General features: G+C 42.4%; 1 protein-coding gene and 1 pseudogene across 4 annotated transcripts; one reads left to right on the top strand and one right to left on the bottom strand.

Annotated features, from left to right (window-relative positions):
- Window positions 1-19,837, top strand: SMIM7 (small integral membrane protein 7; the record flags this gene model as incomplete). Of its 3 annotated transcripts, XR_013960903.1 has the most annotated exons (6): window positions 1-65; window positions 148-189; window positions 645-697; window positions 2,791-2,881; window positions 17,380-17,513; window positions 19,443-19,837. XR_013960903.1 is itself a non-coding variant. In XM_080674285.1 (5 exons), exons 1-5 carry the CDS (start codon window positions 40-42, stop codon window positions 17,393-17,395), a joined length of 228 nt encoding a protein of 75 aa, XP_080530411.1. In that variant the 5' UTR covers window positions 1-39. The 3 variants fall into 3 exon arrangements, 2 of the variants coding, with proteins under 2 accessions (XP_080530411.1, XP_080530412.1); XM_080674285.1 differs by having other exon boundaries at window positions 17,380-19,837; XM_080674286.1 differs by lacking the exons at window positions 17,380-17,513; window positions 19,443-19,837 and having other exon boundaries at window positions 2,791-2,885.
- LOC308250610 (large ribosomal subunit protein eL20-like) lies at window positions 15,291-15,812 on the bottom strand (annotated as a pseudogene). Its single transcript has one exon. The product of its transcript is annotated as a large ribosomal subunit protein eL20-like (transcript).
- Window positions 19,838-21,270: the final 1,433 nt, after the last annotated feature.

The raw sequence follows: 21,270 nt of genomic DNA, 5'->3' as shown, positions 1-21,270 counted from the left end.
CTTCCGCTTCCGGTTCTGTCGGACGCTTGGGCTGTGAAGATGATCGGAGACATCCTGCTCTTCGGGTAATTAAGGGGACTAGAGGCCGGGGAAGTAGGGCCCGACGGCGTTGGGGGCGGCCTAGGTAACTGCATTCTTCCTCCGCAGAACGCTGCTGATGAACGCCGGAGCGGTGCTTAACTTTAAGCTGTGAGTTGGCCTCAAAGGACCGCTACTCCACCCGGGCACCCGTAGCCCGCCCCCGCGAGCGTGAGCCAGCCCTACGTCGCAGGCCCTGCACCCACGTCCCAGCCAACCCTCCGAACCGGTTTGCAACCTGGTCCTTGCCCCTGAGACTCTTGGCGCCTCCGCGGCTTGAAATCTTGGCTCTCCGTTCTCCGGGCATCCCTCTGCTCGCACCCCGAAGACCCCCAAGCCCATCCCCCAGGAAACTTTTAGTCCTAACCTGTACCCACGGGTTACCTTCTCCACTTTGTTGATGGCTATAATTGGTGGGGCAGGTGGGCGCCTAGAGAGGGTCATTGAACCGCCGAGGTCACACTGCAAGTCAGCGATAGAGCTGAGTGTCTGTGGTCCTTTGATGCCAGGGACTGAGCGGTCCTTGTATCCTATCGAAAGTGGACACTGACTGCTTCTCTTTGTAGGAAAAAGAAGGACACGCATGGCTTTGGGGAGGAGTCCAGGGAGCCTGGCACAGGTAAAGCCTCCTGTCTGGACTCGGGAATTGGTCCAGAGAGGACAGTTCTTTCTCAGGTCCTACCCGTTTTCTTTGTGTGTGTGTGTGTGTGTGTGTGTATGAGAGAGAGAGAGAGAGGCACAAGGATGTGATGTTCCTCTTGCCTACTTGTCAACCCATTTCTTTTTCCTGCCAGATCTCCGTGCATAGGTCAGCACTCTCATTACTTCCTACAGTTATTATTTTTCTTTATATGTATTTTGTCATCTGACTAATTTCTACCCCTCACACTTGACTTTAAGCTCCAGAGAAGAGACTCCCACTTATTTAGCTCTTCCCTGCTGTGTGCTTGTTTAGTATTTGCCCCCCTTCTCCCCCGAGAGCTCCTTAGGGCAGGGACACCTGTCTGTTCTTCCCTGTGTCTCCCACACTAGGCTCCTGCCTGGAGCCAGTGGCCTTAATCAGCATCAGTTGATGGCAGGAGAGCCCATTTACATGATCTTCAGTTTAGAGAAGGGCCTTGCCAAGCAGTGCCTCTCAGACATCCTTTGGACAGACCCGTCTCTGACCATTGAAGCCCATGCTAAGTCATATAGGCTGTGCGACACATGGCCAACTACATGTGGTGGATAATACTGGCTAACAAGACTGTGTGCTGATCATGCACTAGGATGGCACAGCAGTACCAGTAACAGGTGACTGTTGTGCTGGGTTTCTGCAAAAAGAGTTCCTACCCGGTATTTTGTACTTACCAGAGAGCTGTGATCTCTAGATGACACTTTGGGTAGCACCCTTGTAGGTTGCCTAACCTGGACCAGTTAATTTCATTCCGGAGGCTGGGGTTGGGGGTGGGTGGGGAAAAATGACTCAAAACCCAAGAGGAAGGTTCTGGAACATAGGTCTCTTAATGTACCAAATGGCCTCCTCTTGGAGTGCTTTCTGTTCTTTGGCAGCAGAGGGAACTAGAGTAACTCGTCACCAAAGCAGAACTGCTGTTATACTTGCCCAAATTAGTATGCTTTTCATTGCAAACACTAAAATCCCATTTCAGAGTGGTTAAAGCAAATTGAAACACCCAAGGATAGAATTGTCTTCAAGCACACTTGATTTAGGACTCAAAGCAGCCCTCCAGCATGTGGCTGTCTCTAGCTCTCTTTTTCCTTCTAGGTTGGTTTTACTATCAGGCTGGCGGGTGTGGACAAAGATGACCCTAGAGCAGGGCTTGGCATATTTTTCTGTAAAGGGCCAGATTATAAATGTTTTTGGCTTTGCAGGCCATGCCATCTCTGGTGCAACAATTCAACTCTGCCATTGAAACAGGAAAGCAGCCATGGGCAATATGTAAATGAATGGTCATGGCTTTGTTCAATAAAACTTTATTTATTGACACTGAAATTTGAATTTCATGTAAGTTTTATATCTCACCAAATACTCTATTACTTTTTTTTTTTTTTTAACCATTAAGAAATACGAAGCCTAACCGGTTTGGCTCAGTGGGTAGAGCATCTGCCTGCGGACTGAAGGGTCTCAGGTTCGATTCTGGTCAAGGGCATGTACCTTGGTTGCAGGCACATCCCAAGTAGGGGGTGCGCAGGAGGCAGCTGATCGATGTTTCTCTCTCATCGATGTTTCTAACTCTATCCCTGTTCCTTCCTCTCTGTAAAAAAATCAATAAAATATATTTTAAAAAAAAGAAATATGAAAAACATTCTTAGCTCCTGGGTCACACAGAAACAGGTGGCAGGGGCTGGTTTCAGTTCCTGAGCCTAAGTTGCCAGTGCCTGTCCTAGAGGACTCAGCTTATACCTTTCCAGCCTAGCCCAGGAAGCCTGGCAGAAAACAGTAGTTGGGGCAAAAGTCCCAGGGCTGACTCTCATTGGGCATACATACTTGGGGTCACTTACTCTTTCCTGACCAATCAGAGGCTGGGAGATTGGTCAGTGGCAGCCTGAGTGCTGAGGGTTGGGGAGCAGAAGAGACCCAAAGGAAAAGCGGAGCTGCCACTATGGAACATGAGGGCAGTGGGTTGGGGTGGGCAGAAACTGCAGAAGCATCTGCAGCTGTGACAGCAGAAATGTTAGCATTACTTGTAAACATGCTTTCTGACTTTCCAGGTGACAACATCCGGGAATTCCTACTGAGCCTCAGGTACTTCCGAATCTTCATCGCCCTGTGGAATGTTTTCATGATGTTCTGCATGATCGTGTAAGTCTGGCCTGCCCATCTCTTTCATTGTCATCCTCTGCAACATTCTCCAAAATGACCCACCTGATGGTCATTCTCTGTCATCTCAGTCTACACTTGTTTTTTAAAAATACATTTTTATTGATATCAGAGAAGAAGGGAGGGGGAGAGAGAGATAGAAACATCAGTGGTGGGAGAGAACCATTGATCGGCTGCCTCCTGCATGCCCCACACTGGGATCAAGCTGGCAACCTGGGCATGTGCCCTGACCGGGAATCAAACCTCGACCTCCTGGTTCATAGGTCGATGCTCAGTCACTGAGCACGCCGGCTGGGCTCAGTCTACACTTTGGTGTCATGCTTTCTGCTTTCAAGATAAGAACTCTCCAAGCTAGAGAGAAAACAGGTTTAAGCTATGTCACCATGGTCCAGGCTGGAGATTGGATTGAAATGTGGCATTCTCCAAGTCCTGGCTGTGCCTGGTGTGTCACCGGGAGCTGCCAAGAGATGCTTTCCCTGAGCCTGTGGCCTGCTCACCTCTTGCCAGCTCTGCTGTGCTTAGTGTATATCTGGCATCTGTCAAGGTGAAAAATGTGGTTGGACAGCCATTGTGCTCCTGGGTCCTGCTCCCGCCTGCTGGAACCCAGCAGAAGTGTATTCAGACTTTACTTCTGTTTTTGTGTACTTAAAGAAGTTTTTGTTTGTTTTTATGCCCTTCTTTATTTTCTTCCTAAGCTAAAAAAATCCAGCATGTTTGGTTTTCCTTCCAGCCTCAGGCTGTAATTCTAATACTGCTATTAATGAATTGTGAGATGCCGAGTAAACAGACTCAGGATTCAAACAGTAGAAGAATCTGTAGTTCTAGGCCATGCTCGGCCCATCTTGTATGTTTCCCCCAAAGAAGAGAATGACTGATTGAAATGCTGAATTTGAAGTTGCTGGGTGGTCCTTGTCGCTGATGACTGTTTAAGGAGATATTTCTAGAACTTAGGCAGGGGTGGGGAACGTCTGGCCCGTGGGCCAGATAAGACCCCCAAAATCATTTTGTCTGGCCCTGCCAAGGCATTAGTGATGAGTTAATTAAATGTTTGCCAAAATATAGCAGACTAATTTTTAAGTTGATAATTTTGTATGGCCCTCGAATTATGTTATAAATATCCAAATGGCCCTTGGCAGAAAAAAGTTTCCCCACCCCTGACTTAGGGGATCAGAGGATGAGGGGGTTCCCTGTGCCACTAGGAAAGGTTTTAGAGTCCAGAATGAGGACCTTGATAGATATACAGAGAGGCCCTTTTTGGGAGCTTGGATGAGGCCTGCTCAGGTACAGAGAGGCTCCTGAAGAGAGAAGGAAATTTGCAGAAGGGTACAGGAGATGTAACTAGGACTCATGGGAACAGAGCACTGGAGGTGGCAAACCTCTCCTCTAGCCTTTGTCTCTCTAGGTTCCTACCTATCCATCCATCCATCCATCCATCCATCCATTTATTCATTCACAACTACACATTGTGGGCTGTGCTCTGGGGTAACAACTAAGACTAAGACAGCCACAGTCCCTGCCTTTAGTGAATGAACAGCATGACAGGTGGAAAACAGACAGAAAACAAACAAATGGGGGAAAAAGTGAATTGTGAGTAGCAAAAGGAGGGAGTCTTCCAGTTTAGAAGGCAATCAGGAAGAGGCTCTTTGATAGTATGCTGTTTAAATCAAGAACACAGGGGCCTGGCCGGGTAGCTCAGCTGGTTATAGCATCATCCTGATATGCCAATGTTGCGTATTCAATCCCAAGTGGGGCATGTATAGGAGTCAACCAATGAATGCATAGATGGGTGGAACAAGTCAGTGTTTCTCTCTCTCTCCCTTATTCTCTCTCTAAAATCAATAAAAATGAAAATAAAATTGGCAAAAAAAAAAAATCATGAACAACAGGAAGTCCAATTTGCGGAGCTAGGGAGAGGCATGGTAGCACTGGAAGCAGCATGAACAAAGGTCCTGGAGCAGGGAAGAACTTGGTGTGTTTTTATCATTCTGTTCTTTTCTGTCCATTGGCTTTATTCTTCTCTCTTGTTCATCTTCTGACAGTGACCAGAAGGTGTAGCCTCAGGCTCCGTGATCTCGCAGCTCAGCCCAAGGCAAGCTTAGTCAGTAGCCAGTGTCCTGATTTCATTTCCTGGGAGCAAAGTCTGATTGGCCTATGTAGGTCATTCAGTTCTAGTTGGATTGGAGGTTCCTGATTCTAGCCTAACAACTGAGGTCAGGGGTTAGCAAACCACAGCCCATGGGTCATATCTGCTCCCTGTTTTCATGAATGAAGTTTTATTGTCGCACAGCCTTGCCCATGTTTGTGACTGCTTTTGCACTATAGCGGTTGGGCCACTGTGACAGACTGCCTGGACCCACAAAGCCTGAACTGCTTTCTGTGTGGCCTTTTACAGAGCGTGCTGAACCCTGACCTAGGCCAGCTCTTCCTGCAGGGGTCATGGGTGAGGGAAGATTCCCTCCAGAATGAGGTGTCAGGGAGACAGTGACTGGCTTTTTCAGGATATTAAAACACTGGAAATCACCTAAATGTCCAAGAACAGGGGAAGAATCAGGTAACTTTAAGGACACCAATGTGACCAACTATCATGATGTCATCGGTGATAATGTGCCAGAAGGGTATGTCTACACTGGGGAAATGTTTTTGAGAGTAAGGAAGGCTTTTGTCACTTGTATGCATACTTTGGTTTCAGTTGTGACTTGCACACAGTAAACATTGAATAAATGCTGAGTGCGTGCTGAAGTCTGTGATGGAAACACTTCCAGCAAGGGAGTTGTAAGAATCTGCTCCAGACTATCTATGGTTGTGACTGTAGCAGGATCAGAGGGATGATTTGCTATTCCATGCACCCACTTCTATATTGTTTGAGCTGGGCTACTTTGGAAATTTTAAAAAGTCATGGAAAACTTTAAATGTGGAGAAACGTGCCGGAATTTTTAGGGACCAAGGTACTGATATCTGCATCTTAGTTTGAAACCCATCAAAAGTAAGGTAGACAGATAAATAGATAGATGCACAATAAAGCAAAGTGTTAATTGCAGAATGTAGGTAGTGTGTATGTGGGTGTTTACTGAACTGTCTTTTTTAACTCTTTGTTGAAATCTTCATAACAAAATATTGGAAGGAAGATAGGAAGAAAATGAAGGTGTCAAACCACAGAGAAAGATAAAAAGTGGAAGTTGGTTTTCACAATTCAAGATTTTTTAGTACATTCACAAAGTTGTGCAACCATCACCACGGTCTCATTCTAGAATAAGTTCAGCAACCCCAAAGGGAAACTCCATACCCATTAAGCAGTCGCTCCCATTCTTTCTTCTCCCCAGCCTCTGGTAACCACTGATATACTTTATGTCTCTATAGATTTGTCTGTGTTTTTTTTTTTTAATCTTTATTTTTGTAAGTATTACATGTCCCCTCCCCCCTCCACCCCGTTGTCTCCCTCCAGCCCACCCCCGCCCCACACTCCAGGCCTTCACCACCCTATTGTCTGTGTCCATGGGTTATGCATATATACATACAAGGTCTTTGGTTGATTACCTCCCACCCACCCACCCTCCTGCGCTTTTCCTCAGATTCTGCACTCTGTTCCATGCTTCTATGTCTCTGGATCCACTCTGTTCAACAGTTTATTTTGTTAATTGTCTGTTCTTGATATTTCATATAAATGTAATCATATAACATGTGGCCTTTTGTGTCTGGCCTTTTTCATGAGCATAATGTCTTTTGGTTTCTTTAATTTTTTTTTTTTATTGTTTAAAGTATTACATATATTAGTACATATATCTCCTTTTTTTTCCCCATTGACCTTCCCCCAGCCTCCCCTAACCCCTGTCGCATGCCCTGATCCCACCCCCCAGTGTCTTGTGTCCATTGGTGTGCTTATATGCATGCATACAAGTCTTTGGTTGATCTATTTCCCTCCCTCCCCAACACTCCCCAGCCTTCCTGCTGTAATTTGACTGGTGCTTTACTGCCTCTGTATCTAACTTTTTATTCATCAGGTTATAATGTTCTTTATTTTCCATAAGTGAGTGAGATCATGTGGTATTTTTCTTTCATTGCCTGGCTTATTTCACTTAACATAATGCTCTCCAGGTCCATCCATTCTGCTGCAAATGGTAAGAATTCCTTCTTTTTTATAGCAGCGTAGTATTGCATTGTGTAGATGTACCATAGTTTTCTAATCCACTCATCTGCTGATGGCATTTAGGCTGTTTCCAAATCTTAGCTATGTTGAATTGTGCTGCTATGAACATAGAGGTGCATATATTCTTTCTGATTGGTGTTTCTAGTTTCTTGGGATATATTCCTAGAAGTGGGATTACTGGGTCAAATGGGAGCTCCATTTTTAGTTTTTTGAGGAAACTCCATACTGTTCTCCACAGTGGCTGCACCAGTCTGCATTCCCACCAGCAGTGCACGAGGGTTCCTTTTTCTCAGCATCCTCGCCAGCACTTGTCATTTGTTGATTTGTTAATGATTGCCATTCTGACAGGTGTGAGATGGTACCGCATTGTCGTTTTGATTTGCATCTCTCGGATAATTAGTGACTTTGAGCATGTTTTCATGTGTCTCTTGGCCTTCCTTCTGTTTTCTTTTGAAAAGATTCTAATTAGGTCCGTTGCCCATTTTTTTATTGGATCATTTGTCTTCCTTTTATTAAGTTGTATAAGTTGCCTGTAGATGTTGGAGATTAAACCTTTATCAGGGATAACATTTGCAAATATGTTCTCCCATACAGTGGGGTTTCTTGTTGTTTTGTTGATGGTTTCTTTTGCTGTGAAAAAGCTTTTTATTTTGATGTAGTCCCATTTGTTTATTTTATCTTTAGCTTCCATTGCCCTAGGAGCAGTATCGGTGAAGAAATTGCTTCGCCATATGTCTGAGATTTTTCTGCCTGTGGATTCCTCTAGTATTTTTATGGTTTCCTGTCATATGTTTAAGTCCTGTATCCATTTTGAGTTTATTTTTGTGTATGGTGTAAGTTGGTGGTCTAGTTTCATTTTTTTTTGCATGTATCTGTCCAATTTTCCCAACACCATTTATTGAAGAGACTGTCTTGACTCCATTGTATGTTCATGCCTCCTTTGTCAAATATTAATTGAGCATAGTGGTTTGGGTCGATATCTGGATTCTCTGTTTTATTCCATTGGTCTATATGTCTGTTCTTGTGCCACTACCAGGCTGTTTTGAGGACAGTGGCTTTGTAATACAGCTTGAAATCTGGTATTGAGATCCCACCTACTTTGTTCTTCTTTCTCAGGATTGCTGTAGCTATTCGGGGTCTTTTTTTATTCCAGATGAATTTTTGGAGAGTTCTTTCTAGGTCTGTGAAATAGGCCGTTGGTATTTTAATGGGGAGTGCATTGAATCTATAGGGTAGTATGGACATTTTAATGATGTTGATTCTCCCAATCCATGAACATGGTATGTTCTTCCATCTGTTTACGTCTTCCTCTATCTCTTTTTTCGGTGTCCTGTAGTTTTCCGCATATAGGTCTTTTACCTCCTTAGTTAAGTTTATTCCTAGGTATCTTAATTTTTTTGGTGCGATGGTGAATGGGATTGCTTTTGTAGTCTCTCTTTCTATAAGTTCACTATTGGTGTATAGAAATGCCATAGATTTCTTTTTTTTTTTTAATATATTTTATTGATTTTTTACAGAAAGGAAGGGAGAGGGAGATAGAGTTAGAAACATTGATGAGAGATAAACATCAATCAGCTGCCTCCTGCACACCCCTTACTAGGGATGTGCCCGCAACCAAGGTACATGCCCTTGACTAGAATCGAACCTGGGACCCTTGAGTCCGCAGGCCGACGTTCTATCCACTGAGCCAAACCGGTTAGGGCGTGCCATAGATTTCTTGGTGTTAATTTTGTATCCTGCTACATTGCCGAATTCATTTATTAAGTTTATTAGTTTTTTGATGGAGTCTTTCGGGTTTTTTATGTACAATATCATGTCATCTGCAAATAAGGACAGCTTTACTTCTTCTTTTCCAATTTGGATGCCTTTTATTTCTTCTTCTTGTCTGATTGCAATGGCTAATACTTCCAGTATTATGTCGAGCAGGAGTGGTGAGAGTGGACATCCTTGTCTTGTTCCTGTTCTTAGGGGAAATGGTTTTAGTTTTTGCCCAATGAGTATGATGTTAGCTGTGGGTTTATCATATATAGCTTTTATTATGTTGAGGTGTGATCCTTCTATTCCCACCTTGTTGAGAGTTTTTATCAAGAAAGGGTGTTGGATTTTATCAAATGCTTTTTCTGCATCAATTGATATGACTGTGTGGTTTTTCTCAATTTGTTTATGTGATGTATCACGTTGATTGATTTGCGGATATTGTACCATCCTTGCATTCCTGGGATAAATCCTACTTGGTCATGGTGTATGATCTTTCTGATATAGTGCTGGATCCGATTTGCTAGAATTTTGTTGAGGATTTTGGCATCTATGTTCATGAGGGATATTGGCCTGTAATTCTCTTTCATTGTGTTGTCTTTATCTGGTTTTGGTATTAGGGTGATGCTGGCTTCATAGAAGGAGCTTAGAAGTGTTCCTTCCTCTTGAATTTTCTGGAATAGTCTGAGGAGGATAGGTTTTAGTTCTTCCTTGAATGTTTGGTAAAACTCCCCTGTGAAGCCGTCTGGCCCTGGGCTTTTGTTTGCTGGAAGTTTTTTTTTTTTTTTTTTTAAATATATTTTATTGATATTTTACAGAGAGGAAGGGAGAGGGATAGAGAGCTAGAAACATCGATGAGAGAGAAACATCGATCAGCTGCCTCCTGCACACCTCCCACTGGAGATGTGCCCGCAACCAAGGTACATGCCCTTGACCGGAATCGAACCCGGGACCCTTCAGTCCGCAGGCCGACGCTCTTTCCACTGAGCCAAACCGGTTTCGGCTTTGCTGGAAGTTTTTTGATGACTGCTTCAATTTCTTCCATAGTTATTGGCCTATTGAGATGTTTAGATTCTTCCTGATTGAGTTTTGGAAGGTTATATTTTTCTAGGAATATATCCATTTCCTCCAGGTTGTCCAGTTTGTTGGAATAGAGTTGTTCATAGTATTTTTGAACAATTCTTTGTATTTCTGTGGGTCTGTTGTTATTTCACCTCTTTCATTTCTGATTTTGTTTATTTGGGTCCTCTCTCTTTGCTTCTTGGTGAGCCTGGCTAGAGGTTCATCAATCTTGTTTATCCTTTCAAAAAACCCGATCTTGGTTTTGTTATCTTTTGTATTTTTTTTTTTTTGGTCTCAATGTCATCTATCTCCGCTCTGATCTTTATTATTTCCTTCCTTCTGCTTACACTGGGCTTTTCTTGTTGCTCTCTTTCTAATTCTTTGAGTTGTAGGGTTAGGTAATTTATTACCATTGTTTCTTGTTTTTTGCAGTAGGCTTGTAGAGCTATGAACTTCCCTCTCAAGACTGCTTTTGCTGTGTCCCATAGATTTTGGATTGTTGTGTTTTCATTGTCATTTGTTGCCATGATGTTTTTTATTTCTTCCTTGATCTCTCTGGTAACCCAGTCATTGTTTAATAGCATGCTGTTTAGTCTCCATGTGTTTGATTTTTTTGGATTGTTTTTATTGTAGTTGATTTCCAGTTTTATGCCACTGTGATCGGAGAAGATGCTTGATATGATTTCTGTCTTCTTGAATTTGAAGAGACTTTGCCTATGACCCAACATATGGTCTATCTTTCAAAAATACCCATGTGCACTTGAGAAGAATGTATATTCTGTGGTTTTGGGGTGAAATGTTCTGAAGATGTCAATTAGTTCCATCTGGTCTAGTGAGTCATTTAGGATTGATGTTTCTTTGCTGATTTTTTGTTTAGAGGATTTGTCCAATGGTGATAGTGGGGTATTAAAGTCTCCTACTATGATTGTATTGCTGTCAATCTCTCCCTTGATATCTTCCAGGAGTTTTTTTATGTATTTGGGTGCTCCTGTATTGGGTGCGTATATGTTTACCAGAGTTATTTCTTCTTGTTGGATTGCTCCCTTTAGTATTATGAAGTGGCCTTCCTTATCTTTTGTTATGTCCTTCACTTTGATATCTAATTTGTCAGATATAAGTATTGCTACCCCAGCTTTTTTTTCATTTCCATTCGCCTGGAAAACCTTTTTCCATCCCTTCACCCTCGGTCTGTGTGTGTCTTTTTTTCTGAGGTTGGTTTCTTGTAGACAACAGGTATATGGGTTGTGTTTTCTTATCCAATCCCTTACCCTATGTCTTTTGATTGGGACATTTAATTTATTTACATTTAAAGTTATTATTGATAGGTACTTATTTGTCACCATTTTTATTCTTTACCCCTGTGTTCCTTCCTTGCTTCCTATTTCTTTTTTCTTTTTTTTTTTTTACAGCATACCCTTTAGCATTTCTTGCATCACTGGTTTGGTGGTAATAAATTCCCTTAGTCCTTTTTTGTCTGTGAAGCTCCTGATTTCACCTTCAATTTTGATTGATAGCCTTGCTGGGTACAGTATTCTTGGATTCAGACCCTTCCTTTGCATGACTTTGTATATTTCATTCCATTCCCTTCTGGCCTGATGAGTTTCTGTTGAGAAATCAGTTGCTAGTCTGATGGGGGTTCCTTTGTAGGTAACTTTCTGTCTCTCTCTGGCTGCTTTTAAGATGCTTACTTTGTCGTTGGTGTTTGCCAGTTTAATTATAATGTGCCTTGGCGTCGGTCTTTTGGGGTTCATTTTGCAAACTCTGGGGCTGTGTGAGCTTCTGGGATTTGTGTGGGTTTTTTCTTCCCTATATCAGCGAAGTTTTCTGTCATTATTTCTTCAAACAAGTTTTCTATTCCTTGCTCCGTTTCCTCTCCTTCTGAAACCCCTATTATGCAGATGTTGTTTTGTTTCGTGTTGTCCCAAAGTTCCCTTAGGCTCTCCTCCTGCTTTTTAATTTTTTTTTTTCTAGAAGCTGCTCTATTTGGGTATTTTTTCCTACCTTGTGTTCTAGCTCACTGATGCGGTCCTCTGCTTCTTCTAGTCTACTCTTGATGCTTTCTATTGAGTTCTTTACAGCAGCGATGTCACTTTTCATTTCTTCTTGGTTCTTCATTTCCTCTTGGTTCTTATATTGTCAAATTTGTCTTTCATTCTTTTCAGCCACCTTATGACCATTTCCCTGAATTCTTTCTCTGGCAGGTTGCTTGCCTCCATTTTGTTTACTTCCTTTTCTGGTGATGCCTGCTTTTCTTTCATATGCGGGCTGTTTCTTTGTCTCTCCATGGTCTCTCTTCTCTGGGTGTCTGGGTATGTAGTTCTTTCTCTCCTACATTGATTCAAAGGCACAAAATACAGCACAACCAGGTACAATGCACAAGGCACTGAACAGAAATGTATTCACGATATTAATAACCCCAAATAAAGGTGACCACCAGAGAAAGGCAAATTAGAGGATAGGAAAGAAAGAAGAAGAAGAAGAAAAAAAAAGAAAGGAGTGCAAAAATGAAATTGGGAAAAGAAAAAACAAAGTAAGAGAAAAAGAAAGAGAATAAGAAAGAAAAGTGGAACAAACTATATATATGAGGAGAAAACTCCAATAGAACAGCCTCTAATCCCAATAAATGCCAGCAACAAGTACCTGGAGATGAATACAAACCACAAACATCAACTAATATCAAGCGAGGCGAGGGAAAACAGAAGCAAAAAACAAACAGAAAAACAAAACAAAAAAGAATAAGCAAAACAATCTCACAAACAAGCATAAAAAACGATATAATCAACATTCAAGCAAACAACAACAAAAGGACAGAGAGAAAAACATTTTTTTGGATAGTGAAGACAGAAGAGAGAGGTGTGTATGAACTCGGAGCAGGGGATTCGAAATTAGATATATAAGTAGCTTGAAATTTTAACAGGGGGTAAGAAGAAAGAATAGGGAGAATCTAAAGCAGGAGAAGGATAAGAGAAACAGGAAAAGTTAGGAAGAGAGTGATGGCATAAAGGTAGAGTTGAGATAGAGTAAAATGATGCTAAAGGAAAGATGAAAATCGAATGTAGAACACTAATCCCAAAGTAAAATAAAGAGAAAATAAAATGACACTTTAAAAAAAAAAGGTAAAATAGTAGTAGTAATAATACTGATTGAAAATAAAAATGTAATAATTAAAAAGGTAAAATCAAGTGAGGAAAAAAGAAAAAAATTAGTTTCTTAAGTAAAAGATGAAAAAAATAAAAAATATAAAAATAAAAAGTTCAGTAGTGAAGGTCATTCACTTCCTCTATTGTTCTGTTTGGCACGCCTGTTTCTCAGTCCGGACAGTATTGCAGTTCCCTGCGTTCCACTGCTCCTCAGTGTTGTAAGCCAGTCCTGATTTTTAAGCAGGCAGTGTGTCTTATTTTCTTGCATTCCTTTATTTGTGATTACACAAGAGTCAATTTGTGATTCGACCCCTGGGTGGCAGTGTTTCTGGATTGACCTCCAGGTCTATAGGTCCTCTCTAGCCTGTGTTTAGATCCTGCTTTCCCTGTGGCACTCAATACTGGTTTGTGGGAGTGGGCTGCCCCAGAGCTGGTTCTCTGATGGTCACTCCCCGCTCTGATCCCCAGGTTCCAGAAAAACAACTTGCCCCTGCAGTCTTCCAGGGTGTCCCCAACTGGGTGATCCTATGTATTGGGCTTAGCAACCAGAAGCAAGGATTTAAAGAGGAAATCGCAAGTGCGCGAACTCTGGGGCTGTGTGCAAGTCTGCGCAGTCCTTTTTTTCAAGCAGCCGGCACACTTTTAAAATTTCTAGGCTGTCCTGCGCCAGATCAAAATGGGTTGCCTTTTAGAGATCCCCCCTGTCAGCAGCTCTGAGGACCCCCTTCCACATTCATGGATCATGCCAGCCCCAACAGCCACGGATTCTTCTAGGTGCAGACTTCCCTCGGTCCTCCAGCTCCCGCAGTGCGCATGCTTCTCTGTCCTGCCGGGACCAGAGACCTCACCTTATCCCAGGCGAAATCTGACCTTTCCGTGGTGGAGTGTAGAGCTCCTCTGAATCCGCGTGTTTGCGCCAATTGGGGACCGATGCTCTGGGGTTCGCAGCATTCGGTGGGTGCCATAGTTGCAGATTTTCAGGCTTCCAGTAACATCTACTTTCCCCTTCAAGATGGCGCGGTCTCTGTGTCTGAGCCATTGGCTCCGGGAGGGGACCCAGCAGTAGTGGGGGCTGCCCAGTCAGGGGAGACCCGTCCAGCAGTCCCCCACCTTCTCCTGGAGTATAGCTGTCCCTTAACACTCCAACAAACACTCCCCGTGCGACCCTCAGCTGTTCTTTCTATCTGCTCCAGGACAAGGCTTGGGACACGTCCGTCTATTCCGCCGGCCATTTTTTATTTTTTTTTATTTTTTATTTTTTGGTTTCTTTAATGTTGTACGTGAATCAGGACTTCATTTCTTTCTATGGCTGAATAATAGTTTACTGTATGGATATGCCACAGTTCATTCACTCATCAGTTGATGGATATTTGGGATGTTTCCATTTTTTGGCTATTATGAATAATGCTGGCACAAACATTTGTTTTCAGTTCTCTGGTATATACTCATGAGTGAAATTGCTGGGTCATACGGTAACTCTATATTAATCCTTTTTGAGGAACCGCCAGCGATTTTTACAAAGTAGCTGCAGCGATTTACATTCCCACCAGCAGTGTGTGATGGTTTCAGTTTCCCCACATCCTTGCCAACGCTTGTTATGGTCAGACTTTTTTATTATGACCATCCTAGTAGATGTGAAGGTTGATTTGCACTTCCCTGGTGGTTAATGACATTGAGCATCTCTTCAGGTGCTATTGGCCATCTGTATATCTTTGGAGAACTGTCTGTTGAGATCCTTTGCCCTTTGTTTTTTCTCCTGAGCAACCTGGTTTTCCCAGGGGATAGGGGACAAGGAGGCCCTGCATATAAAAGAAGGTGTTGGGCCCTGGCCAGGTGGCTCAGTTGGTTGGAGCATTGTCCTGTACACCAAAAGGTCGTGAGTTCAATTCCAGGTCAGAGCACATATCTAGGTTTCGGTTTCAATCCCTGGTTGGGGCATATAGGGGAGGCAATCAGTCAATGTTTCTCTCTCACAGAGATGTTTCTCTTTCTCTCTTCCCCTTCTCTCTCTAAAATCAATAAAATCAAATAGGTGAGGATTTTTTTTTTTTTTTAATATATTTTATTGATATTTTACAGAGAGGAAGGGAGAGGGATAGAGAGCTAGAAACATCGACGAGAGAGAAACATCGATCAGCTGCCTCCTGCACACCTCCCACTGGAGATGTGCCCGCAACCAAGGTACATGCCCTTGACCGGAATCGAACCCGGGACCCTTCAGTCCGCAGGCCGACGCTCTTTCCACTGAGCCAAACCGGTTTTGGCGAGGATTTTTTTTTTTAAAGAAAAATTATATGAAGGTGTTGGGCCTCTTGGTTGTGAAGCGTGACTGCTGGCAAGGAAGGACCTGATGGGGCAGAGGGAACTTGATCTTGGAGTCCTTGACTGCTGGTTGGCAGTATTTGCTGGCCATGATCTCCTTCATCTTCATGCTCTGGATTGAGTGGATTTGGGCACAGTGCTGGGTTCCCATGTCTCAGTAGCGCCGGGGGACAGCACCAGTATAATGGTCAGGTTCTGGTACTCTCGGTACATATTGTGGGTACCACTGTGGGAGTTTTAGCTCAGCCAGATGCCAAAGTTTCCCCCCCTCAAGAGAGGATTTTTCAAACACCTGCCCACGGTGGACAATTTCCCCTGTAGATTTCTTCATCTTCTTCAGTTGCAAAATAAAGTACCAGATGCGGGACTTGGCACCAATATGGTTAGGTGGCAAGATGCTCATGTGGTTGAGGAGCAGTGTGTGGCACTTAGGGGTGGGCAGGCAGCACCTCACCACCTTGTGTTCTTGAAATGTGCCCAAGATTTTCATAGCGTTCTTTTCCAGTTCACCACCACCCACAAGAGCCTTTTGCTCATTTTTAAATTGGGTTTTACTGAGTTGTACCATAAGTTCTTTTTATATTCTAGATACCAGTCTCTTCTCAGAAACATGATTTGCAAGTATTTTCCCCCATTTTTTTGGGTTGTCTTTTCACTTTCTTGATGATATCATTTGAAGCACAAAAATTTTTAATTTTGATGAAGTCCAGTATCTTTTTTTCTTTTGTCACTAAGAATTTTATAGTTTTAATTTTAATAATTAGGCCTATGTCCAGTTTGAGTTAATTTTTGTATGTGGTGTGGATAGAGATCTAACTTCATTCTTTGGTATATGGCAATCCAGTTGTACCTGCACTATCTGTTTTTTGTTTTGTTTTTAATAATCTTTTTATTTTGGAAAAAATTTAGATTTATAGAAATGTTGTAAAGATAATGCAGATAATTCACATATATATGTGTGTGTGTGTGTGTGTGTGTGTGTGTGTGTATATATATATATATATATATATATAAAATACTATTATTGATCTCAGAGAGTAAGGGGGAGAGAGAGATAGAAACATCAATGATGAGAGAGAATCATTTATTGGCTGCCTCCTGCACGCCCCACACTGCGAATGGAGCCTGCAACCCTGCATGTGCCCTGACTGGGAATCAAATTGTGATCTCCTGGTTCAGTGGTTGGCAAACTGTGGCTCGCGAGCCACATGCGGCTCACGAGCCGCGGTTTGCCGCTCTGTTGACTAATGAGTTTGCCGACCACTGTCCTGGTTCATAAGTTGATGCTCAACCACTGAGCCATGCCGGCCGGGCTATATATCTTTTATTTTTTAACTGATTTTTTAGTTCACATATTTAGACTTTTTTTTTTTTTTTTTTATCCTTACCCAAGGATATTTTTCCATTGATTTTTTAGAGAGAGTGGAAGAGGGAGGGAAAGAGAGAGAGAAATATTGATGTGAGAGAAACACATCAATTGGTTGCCTTCTGGGCCCAAATTGGAGAGGAGCCTGTAACCAAGGTATGTACCCTTGACCGGAATCGAACCCAGGACCCTTCGGTCCACAGGCCGATGCTCTATCCACTGAGCCAAACCGGCTAGGGCTGGGCCATATATCTTTTTAACAGCTCTGTGGGTTTTCCCCAGTAGGCCTGTGTTGTAACCTACATACCCATTCCCAAACTTCAGAAATATTGATTACAGTTTCCAGGCCTTTGCCATTCCAGATTTTCTTCAGTGAACAGAGTTAACTGTAATCATTTGTTTATTCAAAGGTCTTTTTGATATGAAAGTTACCACTGACTTGCAGTAATGGTGAATAGGTTAAAATAAAATGTTGCAAATTTGTATGAAGTGGATAATTCTTTAAAGTTACATTTTTCTTTTAAGTGTATAGTTTGGTAGTGTTCACAGTGTTGTGTAACAGAAGAGTTACTTATAAGATCAGAAAATGATGTAAAATAATCTTAAAAGCAACATAAAATATTTTCTAAAAATGTTTTCAGAGTGACAGCTTCCCATTCTCACAGACATTTCTGCCCTCTGAATTTTCCAGGCTATTTGGCTCATGAGCTCCAGATACTGAACCAGTAACACACCTCAGATGCCAAACCTCCCTCTGTTCCTGACAACTTCAAGAATGTTTTTGACTGGAAAACCGGTGACCTTCCCAGAAAGCCCAAGCTTGTGGTGGGTGAAAAAAATGTTCACCAAGATACATTTGGTTTCCTGGCCACATCACTGTTGGTTTTTTTAAAAGATATTTTCATTTGGTCTCTGTAATGAAATGTTGTCTACTTAAGGAGTTTCGGGGGGGTTATGTAAGGGGCTGTGATAACATTGCCTTCCTTATAGAAAGGAGAACATGTCTAGATAGTTTTATTGGATCAGAATCCCTCTTCTAGTAAGCTTTCATTAGAAACGTTTCTGTTGGCTATTTCATGGTTTATTTTTAATAACCATCCCTTTTGGTTCAAATTACACATTTTTAGAAATCATTTACTTCCAAGGATCTGAACCAGAAAGGTTGGCTTTTAAGTTTGATGCAGCCTCTTTATTAGACTCGGTGAATAACAAAGTTCATTGTTGCTGGGTCTGTGTTCAGTTCCTCCTCTGTCCCAATAGGCGCTGCTTGGCCGCTCAGTGTAGCTGTCGTCCCTAGGACTTTAAGGGTGAAGTCTTATTGGTTCCTACGGGAGAGATGTGCAGAAGAGTTGGCAGGGGCAGGCAGGTGTCTTATGAGAAATTATGCCTTGCCTTGAAAGCCCTCTGTTAAAGGGGCCGTTAATTGTACAATTTTTAGAGTGAGAGTGATTTGTGTGGTCATATTGGGACCTAGTTCTGAAAGTTTGGGGTTTTGGGGTCTGTTTTTCAAATGGGTGATTTCAAGGTTGGAAAAACAATGAGCTTCATTTGAGCATTTTGTACAGAAGCTTCTTTAAAAGAAAGTCCTGATTTAATTGCCAAAATGAAACGCTAATGGTCAGTACTTGCATCCCATAGGTGTTTGATTTGTTTGTTGTGGGTTTTGGAATCCTGACTTGTAGGTGAGCCTGGTGGGAGGAAAAAGCAAACACGCAGGCTTTTAGAACTAAATAGCATTGAAAATAAAGCCCATTTCCTAAAAGGACTTTTTGTTACACATTTTTTAAACAAGAAGTTGCTTTCCCAGCTTGAGTTGTTTAGAATTAGGCTGTGGAAAACACTTAGGATTTATTTTGGAGCCTGTCAAAAAGAAATGATGTTCCCTTTTTAAAAATATATTTATTGATTTCAAAGAGTAAGGGGGCTGTACGTGTGTTTTTTTTTTTAATCGCATATCTCATGGATCTTTAGGAAGCTTTTCAAGAACCCTAGCTGGTTTGGCTCACTGGATAGAGTGTCAGCCTGTGGTCCCAGGTTCGATTCCTGGTCAAGGACACATGCCCAGGTTTTGGGCTCATCCCCACTAGGGGGCATGCAGGAGGCAGCTGATCAATGATTCTCATCATTGATGTTTCTATCTCTCTCTTCCCCTCCCTTCCTCTCTGAAATCAATAAAAAATATTTTTTTTTAAAAAAGAACCCTCACTGGCACCAAAGCTTATCAGAGTTTGAATTTTGGGTGCATAGGATCCCACAGCATTTAAGTGCTCATGTTCATTGTCACTTAGGTATGGATTCATATCCCATCTCCGTTCCTTGCTGGGGAGACCTTGGCTGATTGCTTCTCATCCCTAAGCCTCAGTTTCCATATCTCTTTTTTTTTTTTTTAATATATTTTATTGATATTTTACAGAGAGGAAGGGAGAGGGATAGAGAGTTAGAAACATCGATGAGAGAGAAACATAGATCAGCTGCCTCCTGCACACTCCTACTGGGGATGTGCCCGCAACCAAGGTACGTGCCCTTGGCCGGAATCGAACCTGGGACCCTTCAGTCTGCAGGCTGACGCTCTATCCACTGAGCAAACCGGTTTCGGCCATATCTCTTAAAGGGGCTTAAAAGTCATACCTACCTGGATTTGTTGGAAGGTTTGGTGCACTTGAATTAGGGTTGGGTGCTTGACTGAACGCCTGACACCTGGTAAACCCTCGATACCGTGAGTTTCCTCACTGCCACATTTTATCTCTTGCCTAGATTCATTCGTTCAGCCTAGACCTGCACCATGAAAGGGCGATCACAACAATTTTAAAATTTGGAAACAATTTCCAGCGTGGAAAATCTTTTCCTGTCTTCCCATTCCCTTTCCAGTGCTTTCCTACGTCTGTCGGTATATACCACATAGTTCTGATAGTGGGTAAGGCAGTTCCGTTCTGCTTTTCGTTTCTGCATCACTTCATATTTTCTGGACTGACAGAAAGGAAACCTTTTGCTTCCTCCACCCTTACCAACTTACGACTGGAACATGTCCCTCTGTGTGAGTTTCTCATTGTACTTCAGTTACAGCTGCTCTAGAGTACAAACTGGAAATCACCAAGTCCTGCTGCTTCTTTTTATAAATAAAGTTTTATTGGCATTCAGCCACCCCTCTTTGAGAATGTGTTGTCTATGGCTATTTTGTCTGTTTTCCTGCTACAATGGGAGAGTTGCTGACAGACCATCTGGCCCACAGAGCTAAAAATGCTGGGTATCTGGCCCCTTTACAGGACAAATTTGCCAGCCCCTGAGCATGGGGATGATGGAGAATCTCAAGGTGCCCCTTTCCCCCAAAGCCACTCAGGTGGAATCATTTGCTTGTCTTGTGATCTAGATTTTAATAAAGACATTTGCAAACATGTCTTTCAGACTTGCTGAAAATCGAGCCAGCCATTTTCAGGTGATGTGGTTAATAGACCAAAACCCAATTTTATGTCTCTCATTAGCTAGGCGAGAGGTCCCTCCTGGACTCCTGTGATTCTTCTGAGTAGCAGCTCAGTGTGATAATGAGATTGGCTCTCCTCTGAAGTGCTTAGATCTGAAAAACCAGAGACTCATTAGTGAAGTATTTTCTTTTCATTTCAACCGTTTCATTATTTCCTTCTTAACCAAATTTAAGTTTATGAAATATTGACAAACCTCCTGATGTTTTCCTGTGTTGATGAAAGACGTAAGGTGTTTGTGCATAAGCCAAAAGCATGTTATTTTTTTTAATGTAAATTTGATTTGGGGGTTTGTTTTCACCATTCTCTTCACTTACTTTCATTATTGTGCAGAGGAAAGTACTGAACCCGCTTTTAGCCCCTCTCTGGCACTTGAGCATCCCTGAAGTAAGAGTTTGGTACTGGCAAGTGTTCCTGGATGAGAAATCAAGCAAAAGGGTCTGTAGCAAATCAGAAATTCAAAGTCCATGTTTTTCAATAGAAGAATGGCAAGAAGTAGTTCAGTGTGTGGCTCATGGCTTGCTTTATTTTTCTTTTATTCCATCACCATTTATCCCTTCTGTGTCCTCTTCCACCTCTACCTACATGGCTTTCTTTTTGTTTTGACTTATACCAGATGTCAGCAAACTGCTGCCCAGGTCTGGCCCACCACCTACCTTTTCACGGCCCACAAGAGAGGATGGTTTTTACTTTTGTAAATGGTTGGAGGGGAAATTAAGAAAATGAAAGGAAATTCAAGTTTCTTTGTTCATAAATAAAGTTTTATTGGAATGCTGCCACGCCCAATCATTAATGTATCATCAGTGGCTGCTTTGGAGCTGCAAGGAAATAATTGAGCCCTTGCGACTGTCAGCATAAGAAATGTCCAAACCTGTAAGAATATTTTTATGAGTTTGTTTGAACCAAACTGACGACAACTGCTGGGAAACAAAATCTGAGTGGATGGAGGAAATGTCCTAGAGAATGGCTCTTTTGCACCTTATTTTATACATTAGAATCAAAGGAGAAGATGTAAGGGGATTACATGAAATTGATCAGTGGTAGATGAGGGAGGTGGGAGAAAGCAAAGCTGGGTGTGGGGGTTGGGAGGTGAATCTCTGGGATTG

This window comes from Plecotus auritus (assembly GCF_963455305.1).
Source record: "Plecotus auritus genome assembly, chromosome: 6".
Lineage (NCBI taxonomy): Eukaryota > Metazoa > Chordata > Mammalia > Chiroptera > Vespertilionidae > Plecotus > Plecotus auritus.
Note: the sequence above shows the minus strand (reverse complement) of the source record. Positions and strands in the feature narration are given on the sequence as shown.